At 39.7% G+C, this 17,940-nt stretch overlaps 2 protein-coding genes across 4 annotated transcripts; one reads left to right on the forward strand and one right to left on the reverse strand.

The window, feature by feature from the left end:
- Positions 1–305: 305 nt before the first annotated feature.
- On the reverse strand, positions 306–4,693 carry LOC128738887 (contactin). The gene has a single exon (XM_053834351.1). It carries the CDS (start codon positions 4,554–4,556, stop codon positions 636–638), a length of 3,921 nt encoding a protein of 1,306 aa, XP_053690326.1. The 5' UTR covers positions 4,557–4,693; the 3' UTR covers positions 306–635.
- Positions 4,694–8,094: 3,401 nt separating this feature from the next.
- LOC128733465 (serine/threonine-protein kinase PRP4 homolog) lies at positions 8,095–13,573 on the forward strand. Of its 3 annotated transcripts, none has more exons than XR_008411934.1 (7): positions 8,095–8,233; positions 8,580–10,014; positions 10,080–10,663; positions 10,720–10,828; positions 10,892–11,428; positions 11,663–12,009; positions 12,502–13,573. XR_008411934.1 is itself a non-coding variant. In XM_053827072.1 (7 exons), exons 1-7 carry the CDS (start codon positions 8,214–8,216, stop codon positions 11,721–11,723), a joined length of 2,676 nt encoding a protein of 891 aa, XP_053683047.1. In that variant the 5' UTR covers positions 8,095–8,213; the 3' UTR covers positions 11,724–11,845. The 3 variants fall into 3 exon arrangements, 2 of the variants coding, with proteins under 2 accessions (XP_053683047.1, XP_053683046.1); XM_053827072.1 differs by lacking the exon at positions 12,502–13,573 and having other exon boundaries at positions 10,892–11,253; positions 11,324–11,428; positions 11,663–11,845; XM_053827071.1 differs by lacking the exon at positions 12,502–13,573 and having other exon boundaries at positions 11,663–12,429.
- The last annotated feature ends 4,367 nt before the right edge of the window (positions 13,574–17,940 follow it).

The raw sequence follows: 17,940 nt of genomic DNA on the forward strand, positions 1-17,940 counted from the left end.
AGCAGCCGTAAAACGGTTTGATGTTTATGGCTGTTTAGAAGCAGATTGTTTAGCAAAAGAAATCCGCTTTTAAGCTTTTTTATCAGCTTTTAGGAGAGAACTGGTTTGAACAACTTAAAGTAGCTTGCACATCGCTTATTTAAACACCATTTGAGCGCTTACTTTATGCAGCTTTGATCGCTTTAAACCAACCCGTAAACAGCCATTGCTCTTGCAATTCAGCTATCATTGTTACTTGGGTAATACGCTTAATAGAATGCTTCAATTTATAATAAAATTTAGTCTCACTATTTAGAACAGTTGTAGATTCCATTTATTATATGAGTAATTAGTACATTTCAAGATTCTTCTTAAACTATCTTACAGAACTAGCTTAAAACTAGGTGACACGGACCCTATGATTGAGTTTCAATTTACTTCATTTTTATTAGATTCCTTCTCCCTTATACTATTGTCAAATGCGGAGCCCTACGTCGGACGGAAAAGATCTGCTATATCATCTAGTCATGTACATCCATCATCAAACGCACCTAATGCTCACATACCAAAATTATCTCATACAACAAAAAAAAAAGTTGTCCTGTTTACATGATTTCAACAATAATAGCTAATACTTTGCTTATGTATAATTGTATTTATGCGTTAGATCGCGTGGAAAAAAATATAATGGCAAATAACGTAACTGCTACTGTGAACAAAACTGACACCGGCTCGTTCGTTCCGTTGTAGGGAGTCTGTGTTATTCCCATTTGAAATTTGATAGGGGGACTTGACATTCTACCATCTCCTCCGTTGCTAAAAGCGAGTACACGAAGGTTGTAGGATTTTCCAGGAGTTAAGGTGTCAATGTATTTTTCCAGCTTATTTCCGATGTAAACAATCGTGTCATTTGCAGTAGCCATATTTTGATCTGTTTCCCAAATTCTAATTTTGTATCCTTGGACTGGTTCTTCGTCTTGAGAAGGAGCAATATATCGCCATACCACACGAATGGTAGATGGATTTATTCCAAATATGTTGACAGATGATGGAGGTTTTTGCGGTGCATGACGATATGTTCTTTCTAAATAACGTTCACTTTCAGGTCCTTCTCCAGCGGCATTATAGGCCATTACTTTCACAAAATAATATGTATCTGGCGCAAGACCTACAATTAATGCCCAAGGTCGCGTTGTACGAGACAAGTAATAAACCGCATCCTCCTCTTTGTGCTCTTTTTTCCAATATTTCAGCCTATGCCCAATAAGCTTTCCTCTAATAGATTCCCTGGATTGTGACACTGGTACCCAGCTTACGTTAAGAGCCGTAGAGTTGAAACCTCTTGCAACTGTTTGTTGTGGAGCAACTTGAGGCATATCTTCAGCAGAGTAAATAACGGCAACGCCACTAATTGGACCCTCACCTAGATCGTTAATGGCCTGTACCTTCACCTCATATTTGGTGTAATACCTATCGAATGGAATATGAACAACTGCTCTTCCGACATTTCCTTGGCGCTTTAATACTTCTGACGCCCATTCACGTTGGCCCAATAGTCGGTAAAATACTTTGTAGTGAATATCAATGCTATTTTGCTCCTCAGGGCGCAGTGTGTCCCAAGTAATGGTCAAATCACCAATTTTTCCACCACCACCTCCAACATTCCGTGGAGCGATGTAAGGCCTGTCTTTCTGAGTGTTGTAGACTGGAGAAGGTAAACTAGGAATACTTGCACCAAGATCATTAACAGCTACTACACTGAATTCATAACCACATCCTGGCGTCAAGTTATAAACTGTTGCTCGTCTTCTACCATTGTAGCGATCCACTTCCTCTGCAATAACATTCTCTGAAATGTTCACCCACGTCTTATTCCAATTTGTTCTACCGAGAATATTATAGAACATAATGCGTCTTCCATTATCAGTGCCATCTATCCATTCTAGCACTGCGTCAGTCTTTTTAACGGTAATTACTTTTATCGCCCCAGGAGCTCCAGGAGGGCCCTGTATGAAGACATTACTTTTCGAAACTATTTTATTTACTGCTGATTTTGCAATACATTCATATTCACCAGCATCCAATTGCGTCAGATTGTGAACCTCTAGACTGTTGTAGCTAATTCTATACTTTTGTGAAATTGGATTGAGATTATTGTATGATTGTTCATCGTCTTTTCCATCGCTGTTTATTACACGCCCATTGTGCGACCACAGGAATGCCACGTCCAAGATTTCATCGTAACTAACATCACATCTCAAATAAAGCATTTCATTTACTTGCTTAATTAATTTCGGTGGCAGCTGTTCAATAAATCGTAGCTCTTGCAAGACGATTAAACGAGCTTTGGACTCGGCTACGCCTTGGGAATTACTAGCAACACAAGTGTATAAACCTTCATCATCCCGTGATGTTGGTGAAATGTGTAAAGTTCCTGTTGGCAATATTCTACGATGACCTCCACTGCCGATGATGTTACCGTCTTTTTTCCACACAATTTTAGGTCGTGGAGCAGCTTCCGGCTTACACTCAATGGTGGTGTTACCGTTGTAAATAGAATATATTTCCGATTCCAATGGTTTTTTCTTGAACGAAGGCTTCATAGATAACACGCGAAGTTGGGCAGCAGAATAAACACCTTTCAGTTGGTTGACAGCTTTGCATTGATACATTCCATCATCTACTTCGGGATCAAGGAAATTGATCTTCAGAACGTTATCTTGTATCACATATTTATCCTTATTAAATTTGATATTTTCAATATCCATTAGTTCTCCGTTCTTATACCACGTGTAGTTGACATCAGGAATAGCAGAAGCTTCACACAGGAATGTTACGTAGCTTTGAAAATCCTTTGTTTTGTCTTTGAGAGGTATCGTAAAATTTGGTTCCATTTGAACATTAACTAGAATGCTTTTAGAAAGAGACTTTCGATCATTCTTTATCGTACATAGATATTCACCGTTGTCATTGACGGTAGCATTTTTAATTACAAGCACTCTGTTAAAATTTTCTTGATATGAGTAACGCGGTAGGTTGCCATTTATTTTTGTCCAATTGTAAGATGGCACAGGATATCCAAATGCCATGCATTCTAACCGAATATCTCTGCCCGCTACAGGAGCTTCAGGGTATTTCTTGGGAAACGTATTCGCAAAAATCAAATCCTGATAATGTGGATGCGACACTACTTGTAAATTGAAAAATGGTCCATTTCTTCCGGTATCACTAACGGTACTTTGAACATTGCATGAATAGTTGGCACGATCTTTAATCTCCAGTGACGAGAAATACAGTGACCCATCATGACTGACAAACACACGTTGATCTTCTTCGACGAAATTAGGAAAAAAGTCACGCGACCAGTAGTATCGCACATCTGGATAGTGTTGCGGAGGGTCACAATACAATGATTTGCCCCAGTTCATCTCACCAGTTTCTGAAGAACGTTGCAAATTAAATTCCAAAATATATCCAAAATTCAATTCTACGCTTTCCGAAAGAATGCGTCCGAACGTATTTTCTGCTACACAGTGATAAGTGCCTTGGTCTTGAATCTGTTGAGGGTTGTGAATAATTAAATTTCCTCCACTTATTGTGTATCGCGAATTTTGCAGTGGATCTAGTTTCATAACTGTAACATTATCATTCGAGTAAAGCTCCTTATACCACGAATATTTCGGTGTAGGGTATCCTCCGGCCAAACAACTTAACATGACATCTTTTGTTATCTTAAATTTTCCTGTATCGTAAGTAGTTTCGCGGGGTTGTTTTATAAAATAGGGCCCTCTTGGCACTTTGTTTATGTCTCTAATCTCGATACCATAATCATAACTTCGACGATCTTCTTCCAGTATGTTCACATTTTCGATACTGTAGAGCTGTTGCGATTCACAAATGAACAAATTCAACGCGTAAGTTCCCATTGGTAGAAACTGCCATTTTTCACTAGCAGTGTTGAAAGCGTATGCCAGATTATTACGATCAGTGTTTATATTAAATCCATAGTTTTTAAGCGAAGTTGCTTTCGTTTGTGGAATTTTGTTAATGTTGAAAATTGAATTGTAACTGCTGCTAGACTCTTCGTCGTTGTAATTAAATGAATCCTCTATCGAAACTAATTGCGTTTTATCTGCATTAATCCAATTTCCCGGAGAGACTTGTCTTGCAGATATAAAATATCGGTTGTTTTTATTATTTTCGTTATCGAGTGCTTTTAAAATAAATGTGTGTTTCTCTACATTGTCCACACTAAGTAAATCACCTTGATAGGCTTGACAAATTTTTCGGGCACTAAGATAATCTTTACGTGGGGATTTATGCACACGTATACAGGTACCTCTAAAAGTCAACCAATGCTCCGGACAATAGTTTTCATCCGGTAATGGACCAAATGTTTCTGATTGTTTGTAGCGATTACTGTAGAATGACTCATCACCAGAGGATCCAGCGAAATTCGTCGAAGGGTACTGAGGTGCTCCGCTTGGAATGTTACCTTGATTGTATTTAACAATCTGCCCGTATCCATTCGTCGATATAAACAGCAGGATCTGGACGAGAATATACTTCTCTAGCATTTTATTTTTGATTGAAAAACTCCACTTTGATTAAAATATACTTTCATGTCAGAGGCACTAGATCACAGCTTTAATTATTTGTACTCTAAGCACAAGTTTTAACTAATGCATTAAAAGTCGCGACATATCGCAGGTAGTGTCGGGTGGGCGTGGTGCTCGATACAGTATCGATCCTCACGATATCGATATTCAAGAAGCCGATATTATGTCAGATCGACCGTTACGTCCTGCTAAAGCTCAAATTTGCATTATTCGAACAACAACTGCCTCAAATCCAATTAATGTCAGTTCAACCGCAACATTTATTACCAAAAATTTGTTTTATATGGCTAACAAAGTGGAATCGCTATGCAATCGTTTGTTGGAAAACACAACAGGGCAGCTTCGTTAGTAACATGCAGTGTTGCTGGAAATTCATCAGTGAACAAACTCAAAAAAATTAAACCGAAATATGCTTATTACTTATTTTAAATATTGTGCTTTGCAGCTGTACCTGGATTAATCCAGATTATTTTCGCTAATGCCAATGTATATGACAAAACAAAACAGCAACATAGCAGTTGTCACTCTTTCTCTTTCTCACTCACAGCATTCGCATTGTCGCACTTTTTGTGCCAGTCGCACTTTTAGACTGCGGTGTCCAGTAAGGTGCAAAATGCGGGATACTTAAATCGATATTTTCTTGCGAGAAATTCGTCTTAGGCAAAAGCCAATCACCTATACTTTTGAATATCAGCACTGAAGTCGTTATTCAGTATAAATTTGATGGCATAGGCCCCGCACAGAATAAAAGCGACTACGACGCGACGCGACTTCGCCCACACTAAGGCCCCGTACAGAGTAAAAGCGACAGCGACGCGACACGACTTCGCTCTCATGTTGCTAAATACACAGTCCTGCTTCGGGCGAAAAAAGGGCTGCGCGTATAATTACAGCAAGAAATGTCGCATGTCGCTTGCACTCTGGCGGTACCCTAAGTAGTTTAAAGGTAATACATCGCAAGTTCCTTTAATTTTAGCGAGAACATGCGGAAAGAAAACGTGTTATGTCGAATTTGTTTATTCAATCCGGGTTGAAACTGGATGAATTTTATCTGTCAGATAGGAGCAAATGAACACAAAAGGTTCATCCAGTTCCAATCCGGATTGAATAAACAAATTCGACATTAGTAAATAACAAAAATGATGTTCGCATATTACGAACACAGATTATGTGGTCCGCCGTTATGGCTCATAAAAAGCTGTATTGACATCTTCATATCAAGCTGCAGCTGAATAATATAACTGATTTTGCCGGATTTTTAATAATTGTTTTTGATTTTTGTGATTGGACGTTCAAAATCACATAAACTCTCTCTCCCGCCGTAGTCCAATATCCAGATTTTTACGCGCTATAATGGCGGACGCTATAAATTGTGTTCGTAATATGCGTACAATCTTTTTGACAACTCTGCATACATCAAACCTGGCACTCTTCTCTTGCAACACTACCGTGCTTTTTCTTTCGTTTACGCCAACGAAGAAGAGCAAAAATGTGCAAAATTAGAGTGACTATATACAGAGTGGCGACAAGTCATCCCAAATGTATGCAATGCGGCTTTTCCAAGGTTTTTCTTTCTCTTTCCTGCATACGCGTTGGATAGGTCGTCTGCTCGATTGGAATGACACTGACAGATAATTATCATTCCAATTTTGACATTGTCGCCACTCTATGCAAAATGTAAACAAAACTATTGCTCTCCTTCTTTTACGTAAACGAAAGAAAGAGCAACACTGCCCTACAGGAGAAGAGTGCCCAGTTTTGATGGATACAGAGTTGTCAAAAAGATTGTTCGCATATTACGCACACAAATTATAGCGTCCACCATTATAGCGCGTAAAAAGCTGGATATCCAGCTTTTTATGCGCTATAATGGTGGACGCTATAATTTATGTGCGTAATATGCGAAAAATCTTGATGTATGCAGAGCAAGGGCATGGTGTGTTGCTATCTCTTTCTCATGTAGGAGTGAAGAGAGCAACTTTCAAATGGTCCTCGGTAAAGGGGAATTCCCAGTAAATTTTTTGGTTCTTGTCAAAATTAACATTTTGGTACCTATGCGTGGGACATCGAAAATGTATGAATTTGACAGCCACTTCACCCCGTAGATGCAGAGTTGTCAAAAAGATTGTTCGCATATTACGAACATAATTTATAGCGGCCACCATTATAGCGCGTAAAAAGCTGGATAGTCAAAAACAAAGCAATACAATAGACTAATGTCAAGTTTTTAGTCTTGACCTTGAACTGCGGTCATACATATATATTAATATTTTTTTGAAACGATGGTTCTACAATTGATGAAGGGACGGAAGGGGAAAGAAATGAAAAATTTTTTTAGTGAAGGAGGGAAGAGCGGAAAGGAAAGGGGGAGGGGGTATTGGTAGCTATATGCTTGACAAGTAGTCATTATGACTCCTACCTTTTGTCCAATGCTGGAAGGTGCATGAGTCGAACCAAGCTGTAATCTGAGATTATAACCGATTATGCCCTGGCGGGTGTTGTGGGTTCGAATCCGGTTATAATCTCAGATTACAGCTACCCTACAGCATAAAACCCTGCAAATGCAAGCTACTCCGCAACATGCATAACAGAGGGTGCTAGTGTGCAAGCAAAATGTGTTGGACGATGGTTTTTGCAGGATTTTCTTCTATGTGTCCTGTCAGTTCGTCAGTGAAGGTACAGAATGAATTCCGCTGACTTAAATACCAGCAAATTTTCAAAATATGAGCTTGAATTTGGAACAGGATGAAAAATTTGAGCGAAATATGTGCTCTGCAGTGTGGCAAACGGAGAAACACAACTATGTAATCGCTATTTTTCGGTTTGTTTCACCAGCATCAGCTGTTCCCCAAAATGAGGTAAACATCATGTATATACACGCGTATTTCGTGTTCGCTAGTGTGGGTGCTTGAGCTGTCAGAAAGCTTTATTATAGCGCGTAAAAAGCTGGGTAGAGCGTCCGTTTTTTTAAAGCCCCTCGCTCCTCTGTTCAACAGCCGTCTTTTGTGAATGACGCCCAACATCAGCATTATTTCTAGATAAAATTAATAAAAGGGCGAATGTCGCAAATGTAAACAAACCGAGTGAGAGTTACTTTTTGCTGGACCAGCATATAGAGCTTGCTAATTTGCGGTTGTGTTGGTGGTTTGTTTTCCCCCAGTTTGAAAAACGTCATGGAAAAACCAACAGCAGCAGCAACAAAACGCGTGTACGTATACGCGGCATAGTGTGCGTACGGTAGCTGTCAGCAACCTCAATAGGAAAATCAACACTCACTCGATTTGTGTACGCTTGCGACATTCGCCCTTTTGTTAATTCTATATCTTCATTTAAGAGCGCAGCCCACGCTGCACCAGCTGCAGCCAGTTTATGGGTAATTTCAGGTAAACGGTGTTACATTATACACCCAACTTGAGTAAAGTTATTTAAGAGTGGAGAGAAAACAGCATGAGAGGAGAATAAAAGAAAAGAAAAGCAATTTTCACAATGATGACTTGTGTGTCGTGAACTTTCACTGCTTCAAATCATATTTTCTAAAGGAAAAACTAATCTGAAATAGCTGAATTGTGAATTGAAGTGATCTGCAGTTTACAGTTATTGTTTCAAACATTAAACATGTCAACCAGGCAAGTTGTGTAAGTAGATAATTGTTAATTTAACAATGTCGTAACATACGTTTTTCATACGTATCGCTTCCAACTCCATTTTTTATGTTGTCATCTAAAAGCGACGATACTAGTTCAAAATTATTTGAATATTCAAACCAGAATCTAATTAGTGACTCGATTGTCAAAACACTTTACCATTCCTGAGAACAGTAGCAATAATTTATCTTTGAATTTGAATTCAACTTTAAACCATTATAACGAGATATACATTGGTGACTGATATGACTATGCCATGATGCAAATGAATTTCGTATAAGTTACGCGGAGCTGATGTTTCAAATAATTTACAAATATTTTTTATAACATATTTTAGGATTGCATCGGATGACAGCGACTCGACTTTACCGGAAGAAAAATCTGATAAACTGGATCCCAAAAAGTCCAGAAAGCACAAGAAGCATAAAAAGCATAAGAAAACCAACCGTTTAGAAAAAGTTGAAAAGACTAAATCAAAGAAACATAAGAAGCACAAACGTAGACACCGTGGCGAGGAAGGCGAAGTCAGTGACACCGAGGAGGAAGAAGAGGAAAATGCGAAGAATGGTGCTAAAATTGACATTCGCAAACTAGAGCATGCAATCCGTGTCAAGCCAAAAGATAGTGCTAGCAAAACTAAAGATAACGGTAATTTGAAAGCTTGCTTGGAAAATGAAAAGGAAAAACAAACAGAAATTTCGACGGATCCAGAGAAACTGGTGGCAATTCTAACACAATCGCTAGACAAACCTAAGGAACGACCGACTCAGGAAGTAGTGTCCATTGAAAGTGACAGCGATGCTACGCAAGTGGAAGATGCTCCCAGTCCGGACGTAGCTGTTATCGAGGATGAACTCAATTTGGAAGATTTGATGAGGCAAAAAGCTTTACTTCAGGCTAGACTGGGAGAATTCGTTTCAGATGAAGATGATGACGGCAACGGAGAACAAAAAGATGGTTCAAATGATGTGCGAAATACTTCAAATCAGAAAAAAAGGAAAAGTAAAGCTAGTGAGGATGTGATTACGATCGAGGGTGATTCCAGTGCCGAAGATGTGAATCGTCTCCTGAGAAAAGCAAGACAGCGCAGCCGTTCAGCAAACCGTGACGATCGTAAAACCCGGATATCTGATACGGATAAGCGCAACAGCCGCCTTGAGGCAGACGCTAAAGCACGAGCAAAGCAGCAAGAGCTGGATCGTGAACGAAATCGAGAAGAGCAACGTCGACAACGTGAGCATGAAGAACATAACCGTCGAATGGCTCAGGAACGTTACGAACGGGAAAGGGCGCGGGATCGAGATCGTGAGCGTGAGCGGGACCGAGAACGAGAACGAGACCGAGCTCGGGCAAGGCAGAGGGATAGAGACCGATCGGTGGAACGGTATCGTGATCGACGTAGTCCGTTAAACCGTAGCAGGGATGGGAGACGTTCAATGGAACGTAGCGGCGGAGGTAGAAGGCTTAGTTCACGAGATCGTTTTCGTGGGCGCAGTCGAAGTAGAGATAGAGGAGGTTGGCGTGAACGGGACGATAGAGGCCGTTACGATGGAAGAGATCGAGGAAGCAATGCTCGCAATGGCCGTGATTATCGAGGTAGCACGAAACGAAAGCCCGAAGATGATAAATATAAAGATTCGCTCAGTGAAGGACTGAAACAGCAGAAAGAGTCTAGCAGCGATAGTGAAGTGGGTGACATCAATATTGACGACGAGGAAGACGAAGAAAAAATCATTGAAAAGCGAAGAAAGCAGCGCGTGGAATTGTTAAAGGTAGGTAATTGTTTTATTGCAATTTTGTACTGTTAACTCTAAATTGTTTTATCTATGCTCTACAGAAACTTGGAGCCACGAATGACGACAGCAATCCGTCACCGGAAATTAAACTAAGTGCAAACGAGGCAAAAACAGAACAAAAAATAACACCTCAAATCGGTGCTTACCGGTCACAGAAAAAAGCAGCAGAAAACGTCTTTGTAATCGATGAACCATCCAAAGTGGACGCGTTAAAGAATAATGATTATGAAGAGCATAATGATTCTCTGACTCCTCCGATTCCTATAACTAGAGTGACGGCCGAGGAGCACAAGGACTTGCGTGAGGAGGAGCGTACCAAACAGGACAAAGCATCGGGCAAGCGTGGCGAATGGGACATGTTTGCTGAGCAGGACATTGACTCGAACTTCGACTCTCCCAATACAGTGGTTGCAAATAAACAAGGAAATGAAAATCCTGCACTAACTGACAATTGGGATGATGCCGAGGGATACTATCGAGTACGGATAGGTGAGATACTTGACGGTCGATATGTGGTTGCGAACTATACTGGACAAGGCGTGTTCAGTACAGTCGTTCGAGCAAAAGATCAAGCACGGGGCAACGCACTGGTGGCCGTTAAAATTATTAGAAACAATGAAATAATGTAAGTTTTTCCAATTCATGCTTCATTCGCTTAATAATAATTGCAAACTGTTGCAGGCATAAAACTGGTCTCCGTGAACTGGAAACTTTGAAAAAACTTAACGACACTGATCCAGAGGATCGGTATCACTGTCTCAGACTTTTTAGACATTTTTTCCATAAGCAGGTTGGTACTTCAATTCCAAAAATGTTTTTTTTTACCTTTTAACATTCTGTCACTAATTTACAGCATCTTTGCATGGTTCTAGAACCACTTAGCATGAATCTTCGAGAGGTTTTAAAAAAGTATGGTAAAAATGTAGGTCTTCACATCAAAGCCGTCCGAAGCTACACACAGCAATTGCTACTTGCTCTTAAACTATTGAAGAAGTCGGGTATCTTGCACGCTGATATAAAGCCGGACAACATTCTGGTCAACGATAACAATCTGGTTCTAAAGCTGTGCGATTTCGGATCAGCCTCATCGATCACGGACAACGACATCACACCGTATCTGGTATCACGGTTCTATCGTGCACCGGAGATCATTCTCGGCTTACCGTACGATTACGGTATCGATATGTGGTCCGCCGGTTGCACCATCTATGAATTGTATACTGGCAAAATCTTATTTAGTGGTAAATCAAATAATCAAATGCTTAAATTTTTCATGGACTTGAAGGGAAAGATCCCGAACAAGATCATACGGAAAGGACAATTCAAGGATCAACATTTCGATCAGAACTGCAACTTTCTGTCGCATGAAATCGACAAAATTACCGAACGGGTGAGTATCGTATGAGGACGGCTTGTGGAACATTTCTTCTCGTTAAAGTTGTTTATAATAGAACTGAAAACTTAAAATTTACGCAAAAACTGTCAAGATTTATTGCTGCAGTAGAATGTTCCATAACTTCATCGTTTTCTTATATCAATTACTATTTAATTGCTTTCCATTGACATTGACATCCGGAAAAAAGTAAACACAAAATTGTCTGAATCTTCTAATTTTCGATTTCAGGAAAAAATCGTGGTTGTGTCCGTCATCAAACCGAACAGAGACCTCCAGCAGGAGTTGGTAGCCGGTCAAAACCTACCGGACGATCAGATTCGCAAGGTTTCGCAGCTGAAGGATTTACTGGACAAAGTATTTGCTCTAGATCCGGCGAAGCGAATTTCGCTCAATCACGCCCTGGCGCATCCCTTCATCCAGGATAAGATCTAGTGGAGATAATCTAAAAGCAAGAAATGAAGCTACCCCGCTAAACAAAAGGGCAAAAACAGATCCTCGCACTAAAAATTAGTGTGTGATAAGCGTACAAGTCACATTGATGATCTCTTGTTTTTACGATGCAAAAAATAAGAGAGGTAAACAAATGGCTAACGTATCAACAATGTGAAAGCAATTGTAGAACATGCGATTAAATTATGATTTTAACAAGAATGATTGTTTAGGAGTATCAGTGTAAGATTAAATCTAGTGGTGACTTCGTTTGATTTGCTCTTTACCCAATTTGCAGCAGTGGTCCTGATTTAATTTAATTTTCTGTTACAAATTTAAAAAAAATGTGACTGCAGTAAACTGGGTTTATTCCGTTCAAATCAATTCACTGCAGCAGTTTAAGTATGTTTCAACGAAATATTGCGTATTAAATGAAAAAATGCCAATGAGCTCGTTAGGAAAAAATTTGTTTATCAGAACAACTAAGCATTTCATTTGCGTTAGATGCAGAAATAAGATTCGAAATCAGATAAAACATGCAAGAAATAAATAAAACAATACATTAATCTAACCAAACACCTACAACTGAATTGTAAGCCAATTTTAGTCAATGCTACATTGCTTCATCTTTGTTTCAGCGCTCGGATCAGATGACTGGCTGGCAGCGGACGGGACTGGAATGAAACGAGCCACCCAACCGATAAGCCACGCAGCGTAGTCAACATCTGCCTCTCTTTGTCTGTCTCAGTATCACACCATAAGCTCTACTCTCAACTTTCAAGAAACCAAAACTCATCAAATCAGAGTTTCCCCAAAAAACAATACCACTAGAGCTTATAATGTGTGTAAATGTTGAGCCGTGCCATCCCTTTTTTGTGGCGCCAATAGAGGTAGTGACATAATTGACATTTTCACAACTGCTATTTTTTTTGTTTAGTACTTTAGTTTCCAAAATTTCCATATCTATCCATTCCAAATTCATCAAACCCCTTCTGACCTGTATTTTCGTCAATCTCACCTGTTTAAATTTGTCCTACAACCGCGAAAACATTTCAGCGACGCCTGTTGTGAGCAATTGATCTTCTGCTGTTCTTTTCTTTTCTTCTGCGATTTTTTTCAGACACGACGAACGGGACCTTTTTTTGTGGCCAGATGTCGCCTATATTTATCGTTGTTTTGGTCAGCTCTAGCAGACGATGGGCAGGTAAGTACTAAAAGGATTTGATATTTCAACAATTTTAAGTTCAGTTATTTTTTACCCGAATCGCGTGATAAACAAAAACTTGCACTTGTTAAATTTATTTTATGCTTGCTTTAAATCAACTAACAGCAATGACAGGTTATGCAAAAATAAATAGGGCAAAAAGCTGAAATGCGAAAGGCTGAAGATCACAAAAGTTTTTATAATTCAAAGACTAAAATCTGCTACTGAAAATATAAAAGTTCATGTCAATGTATATTACTTCTTAACATAAAAATAGTGGATTCAGTAATTTAATCATTTTCGCAGCTGAGTTCAAACATACGATGATTAGCTTTTTGAGTAGTGTCGTACCTAGACTAGGAGATGAATAGGCAGATACGGAAAATTGGCAATGATGAAAACGTAATATTTATATTTAATATCGACGCTGCTAGCAAAGAAAAGTTCAAGTTGTACTTACTTTAGTGGCGACGGTCCGTTATCGATCTTACACCGAACAAAATAAATTAGAACAATCCATTTTTTCTAGACATTTTGAATGTTTTTGTTTAACTTTACCAAGCCTAAGGCTATAAGAAAATATTCATACAGAATTGTTCTGAATTTAATAACAAAAAATCATTCTATGGATTCGGATTTTGAGTGCCTCTTCCTTAGGTCTAAGTCTAAGGTCTAGGTCTAAGGTACCCGTGTACCTTAGACCAATGCCTCTGTGGTTCTAAGGTACACGGGTACCAGCGAGCCACATGCCCTGGCGGGTGTTGTCAAAGATTATCAACCCGAGTTTGGTCTATTTCATAGGAACAGAGCCTTTCTCCGAAAACCTGCGCTGAGAATCCCGGCTTACACGCTAACAGACGAACAGCGTCACGCGCAGTACCTTGCAAATCGTAAGGGCCTCGTCCTGACAGTAAAAACAAATTAGATTAAAACTTCTCGGTCGGTGGGTTCTACAGTAGACGGAGGAAGAGGCACAATTTGTGTCTAAAAATAACCCAGCCAGATACGTCGCTACCTTAATAAGGGGGGTTTTGCAGTCTCCTTTTGTCCAGCGCCTCTGCGGTTCTAAGGTTCCCGCTCTTTCCCCTCCACTCCAAAAAAAAATTTCATCGAGTAAATTCTTATTGCGTTGAACTGATCAGGCTTAAAAATGCGAAATTTGGTATTACTCAAGCAGAAAGTCGCGAGTTTAGAATTATAGACAAAATTGTGTTTCATGGATTTGCAAGAAAATCTGCTACAAGGGTAATCCTTACTCTAACTAAAGTGACAATGATAGTAAATTCCTGTGAACCGATACAAAGAAGGAAGCAGAAGCTTTGATTAAAAAAAATTCTCGTAAAACTGTAATCGAATTGAGCAAAATAATTACCAGAATTAGATATTTAGATATAAATAATTAGTAGGAAAAAATTGAAGAATACTGCAAAGCTCATGGAATTAAATTGAATCATTCTCTTCCTTACTGGCCACAAAAATGGACTGGTAGGACGGCAACATTCTATGCATTTAATCTTATGTATACATACAGTATTCATTTTCAGTCAGTCGTGATTCAGTCTTATGTATACTTCAGCTTTTCGAATTTCTGTCTTATATGTTTCCGCTTTACATATCTAAACCGCATCCTACATGACGTTTTGTGTTTAATTTTTTGTTTCTTTTGCTGCATTTACTTACACCGAGTTTAATTTTGCCTATCTCATCCATGAAATGTGATTGTCATTTACTCCCTTGGTTTAAAAATGAATTATTGTCTGCATTTCTGCTTTTGAAACTCGATACTATCAAATTTCAATGGCATGTTGGCGTTGCCTAAGGCATTTTTTGACAAAAGTTGAAAATATGAAATTTTTATAAGCAAAAATTCTTTGAGTCGACTCAACGCTCCTTTCAACGTCATCCCCTTCGTCTAAAGGGTGTCCCACATCAAATTGCATCACGGAAGAAACGTTGTAAAAAATTACCTAATAGACCGATCCTTTTCAAACTTTCAGACGCTTACGCTTAACTCCACTTAAAAAGTTTTGTGCAACATCTTGCTGCAGCTTCTTCTGTACGGAAACCCTTTTTTTCTTCATGTCTTCCTCAGATTTGACCTCCTTAGGATGCTTCCGTAGTACCTGCTTCATAATAAGCCAGTATTTTTCAAAAGTTTCTGCATCCTTACTTCCTCCGGAACATCAAACTTGTGCTGGACGGTGAAGTACAGTAGCCCCGGAAGCTGCCGGAAGTCCGCCTTGACGTTAGTCTTATCATCCATGATGAGAGAGTTAAGAATTTTCCAATCACTTACTTATGTGTCCATTTCCGCCGGTCCGGCAGAACAAAGAGGTGAAATCAGATATCTCCACTGCTGACGGTTAACCGCCATGGCTTTTACCTGTCGCCAGGACAGGTTCTCGTCTACAGCTCGGATGGCGTTGGCTAAGCTCCGTTGCTATGAGCCTCCGGGTCTGCCTCTTCTACGCTGCTCTTGTGCAGAGCCGGCAAACCCGTGCGGTGGAATGGAACCTCACGCTTCAGGGGTCCTCACGCTTGGGGATGACTAGACAAAAATGTTAAAAATCTAGTGGACAATTCCTGGCTGTATATAACACAGTTGATTGTTCAGAAATATTTGTATTGTGTCCTATCATCTTTTATTTTAAGGTTCAGTGTAAAGTGTTAGGAAAAAATCGATGAAATTAGGCCTCGCTGTCCGCCCAGTTAGCTCCGGGGTACGATGCTGGTCTAACAAGTCTGTCATCGTAGGTTCGAATCTCGACAGGGCAGTGTCGCTATTGAATCAATAGGATCTTTACAGTAGCCCCGTAGTTTTCCTGTACTCTAATAACCGGTTGCGAAGTTTGTCGACAGAGAAGGGTGAAGTTCTTATGGAAATTTATACCCATGCCTTTGCTTTGCTTTTAAGCTTCGCTGCTTTGGAATGCGTCGTTTCATAACGTGCCAAACGACTCAGCTCTGCTTGCACACAGATTGTTTACCGAGGATTCGATCAACTACGACAAGCTTGATTCTAGCAATGATTTCAAGCAGTAAAATATCAGCCTCATTGGGAGTTAAATCGCTTAACATTTTCGGCGATGAAAGGAAGTCCACAAGGAGCTCTCTCACCCGTGGTTTGGTTACGGTGGCCGATGCATTCTTTCATAAGCAACGCACTTGGTTACGAGACTGTTACTTACGTCGAACGTAGTACTTATCGTCAGAGGAAAGTTTGGAATGAAAAACTGAAGCAGCCCACCTAGATTGTGCTGTTAAGATAGCATCTCGAAGTAATCAAATATAGGACGTAGACTAAACAGTTAAACAGTGAGCTACACATAATCATGGGACTCCTAACGCTCTTTATCGAACGATTCCTCATGCAAACTAACGGGGTTAGTTTTTAATTTGAACAACTTCTCTGCTCTTTGTTATTGTTTTGGTGGTATGATTTAGTTCGCAGTTCCAAGCAGCGAATATTTCATTTTCCGATCGGATTTTATATTATGATCGTTGGGAAAACGGAATATGAAACAGATTAAGCACGCTAGGTCAGCTCAGTACAAACCGTACAAACAAATCGTGTTTATGTGCCTTGTCTGAATAAGCAAATGAAGTCATATTGAGAATGACATTTGAACCATTTTTAATTTGCACGTTGTGCAAACGAAAAGCAAAGTCGTGGGCTTAAATCGTCATTAGACATAATCCTTCTTTATCGACAGACTTCGCAGCCGGCTGTAAGAGTACCGGAAAGTTACAGGGCCAGTGAAACGATCCTAGTGACTATCTAAGCAAGCACCGCCTAGCCGAGATTCGAACATACGACGACTGGCTTGTTAGACTAGCATCGTACCTCGAAACTAACTGGGTGGTTGCGGGGTTTAAATTAAAAAGTGTTCACATTAAAAACGGTCAAACGAACGGGGGTCCACGGTATCAACATCATCAATGGGTATGAGAAGTCCGGAAACTGTGTACAGCAATCGAAGCCAACACCAAAAGACGACCATTAAGACTGTCACAGTGGCCTTTCAACCCCATACCCTTCTGGCATACAAAGGGCCTCGCTGCTTAACCTACACAGGGCCCCGCGCGTGTAACGCCTGCTCTGTCCTTGTGGATTCCATTCGAGTGCTTTTCTGCAGACCGCGTTCGCTCCTTTCCTCAAGATGTGTCCAATCCACTTCCACCTACGTTCGCGAATTTCTATGGCTATCGGCTGTTGAAGACACCGACTATGGATATCCAGTTGTCAGACCACCAGGCACGAATGATATATCGCAGGCACCGGTTAATAAATACCTACAGTTTTTGCGTTATCTCCAAGTTTCGCAGGCATGCAGCAGTACGGATTTTCCAGGTGCTTGCGTAAATTAAATTCGCGACGTTGCTTTTCAGGTGATTCCATTTTTTCCAATTTTCTAAAAACTGACCGCGATAAAAATACAGTGTAAACAATACACTACTACTTCTAAACTAAATTTGATGTGGGACACCCTTTATTAGAAGTATATAAAGTATTTCTGTTATGTAAAATTTTACTGTTCATTTACTGTACTATACTATACTTTTATCTTTTGTATGGCGCTATGGGGCGTCTCTTTTAAACACATTTTACTGATAAGTAACATTTGATCTCTATAAATCTTAGCAGAAATCTGCAGGTCAATAACTAGCTATCATTTGTTATTTAGAAAGTCTAAATCGATTGGCGCGTCGAGGAGAAACTGAAAAGACGATATTTTCGCGGTTTTACCCTTACATATCAGTCCTATTTTCAAATCAACTTCTTTCAAAAAATTCCTCAGGGTACACCTATTTAAGTAGTGCAGTGAAGTCATCGTTAGATAGGAACATACTACAGATGATTTCTTGTAAATTT

This window comes from Sabethes cyaneus, chromosome 2 (genome assembly GCF_943734655.1).
Source record: "Sabethes cyaneus chromosome 2, idSabCyanKW18_F2, whole genome shotgun sequence".
Taxonomy (NCBI): domain Eukaryota; kingdom Metazoa; phylum Arthropoda; class Insecta; order Diptera; family Culicidae; genus Sabethes; species Sabethes cyaneus.

What these genes read in the sequence shown, in the direction of transcription:
- LOC128738887 (XM_053834351.1), bottom strand. Translation starts at nt 4,556, where the DNA reads ATGCTAGAGAAGTATATTCTCGTCCAGATCCTGCTGTTTATATCGACG.
- LOC128733465 (XM_053827071.1), top strand. Translation starts at nt 8,214, where the DNA reads ATGTCAACCAGGCAAGTTGT. An exon ending in ATGTCAACCAGGCAAGTTGT is followed by an intron (nt 8,234 to 8,579) that starts GTAAGTAGATAA and finishes AACATATTTTAG; the next exon opens with GATTGCATCGGATGACAGCG. An exon ending in GACATTTTTTCCATAAGCAG is followed by an intron (nt 10,829 to 10,891) that starts GTTGGTACTTCA and finishes ACTAATTTACAG; the next exon opens with CATCTTTGCATGGTTCTAGA.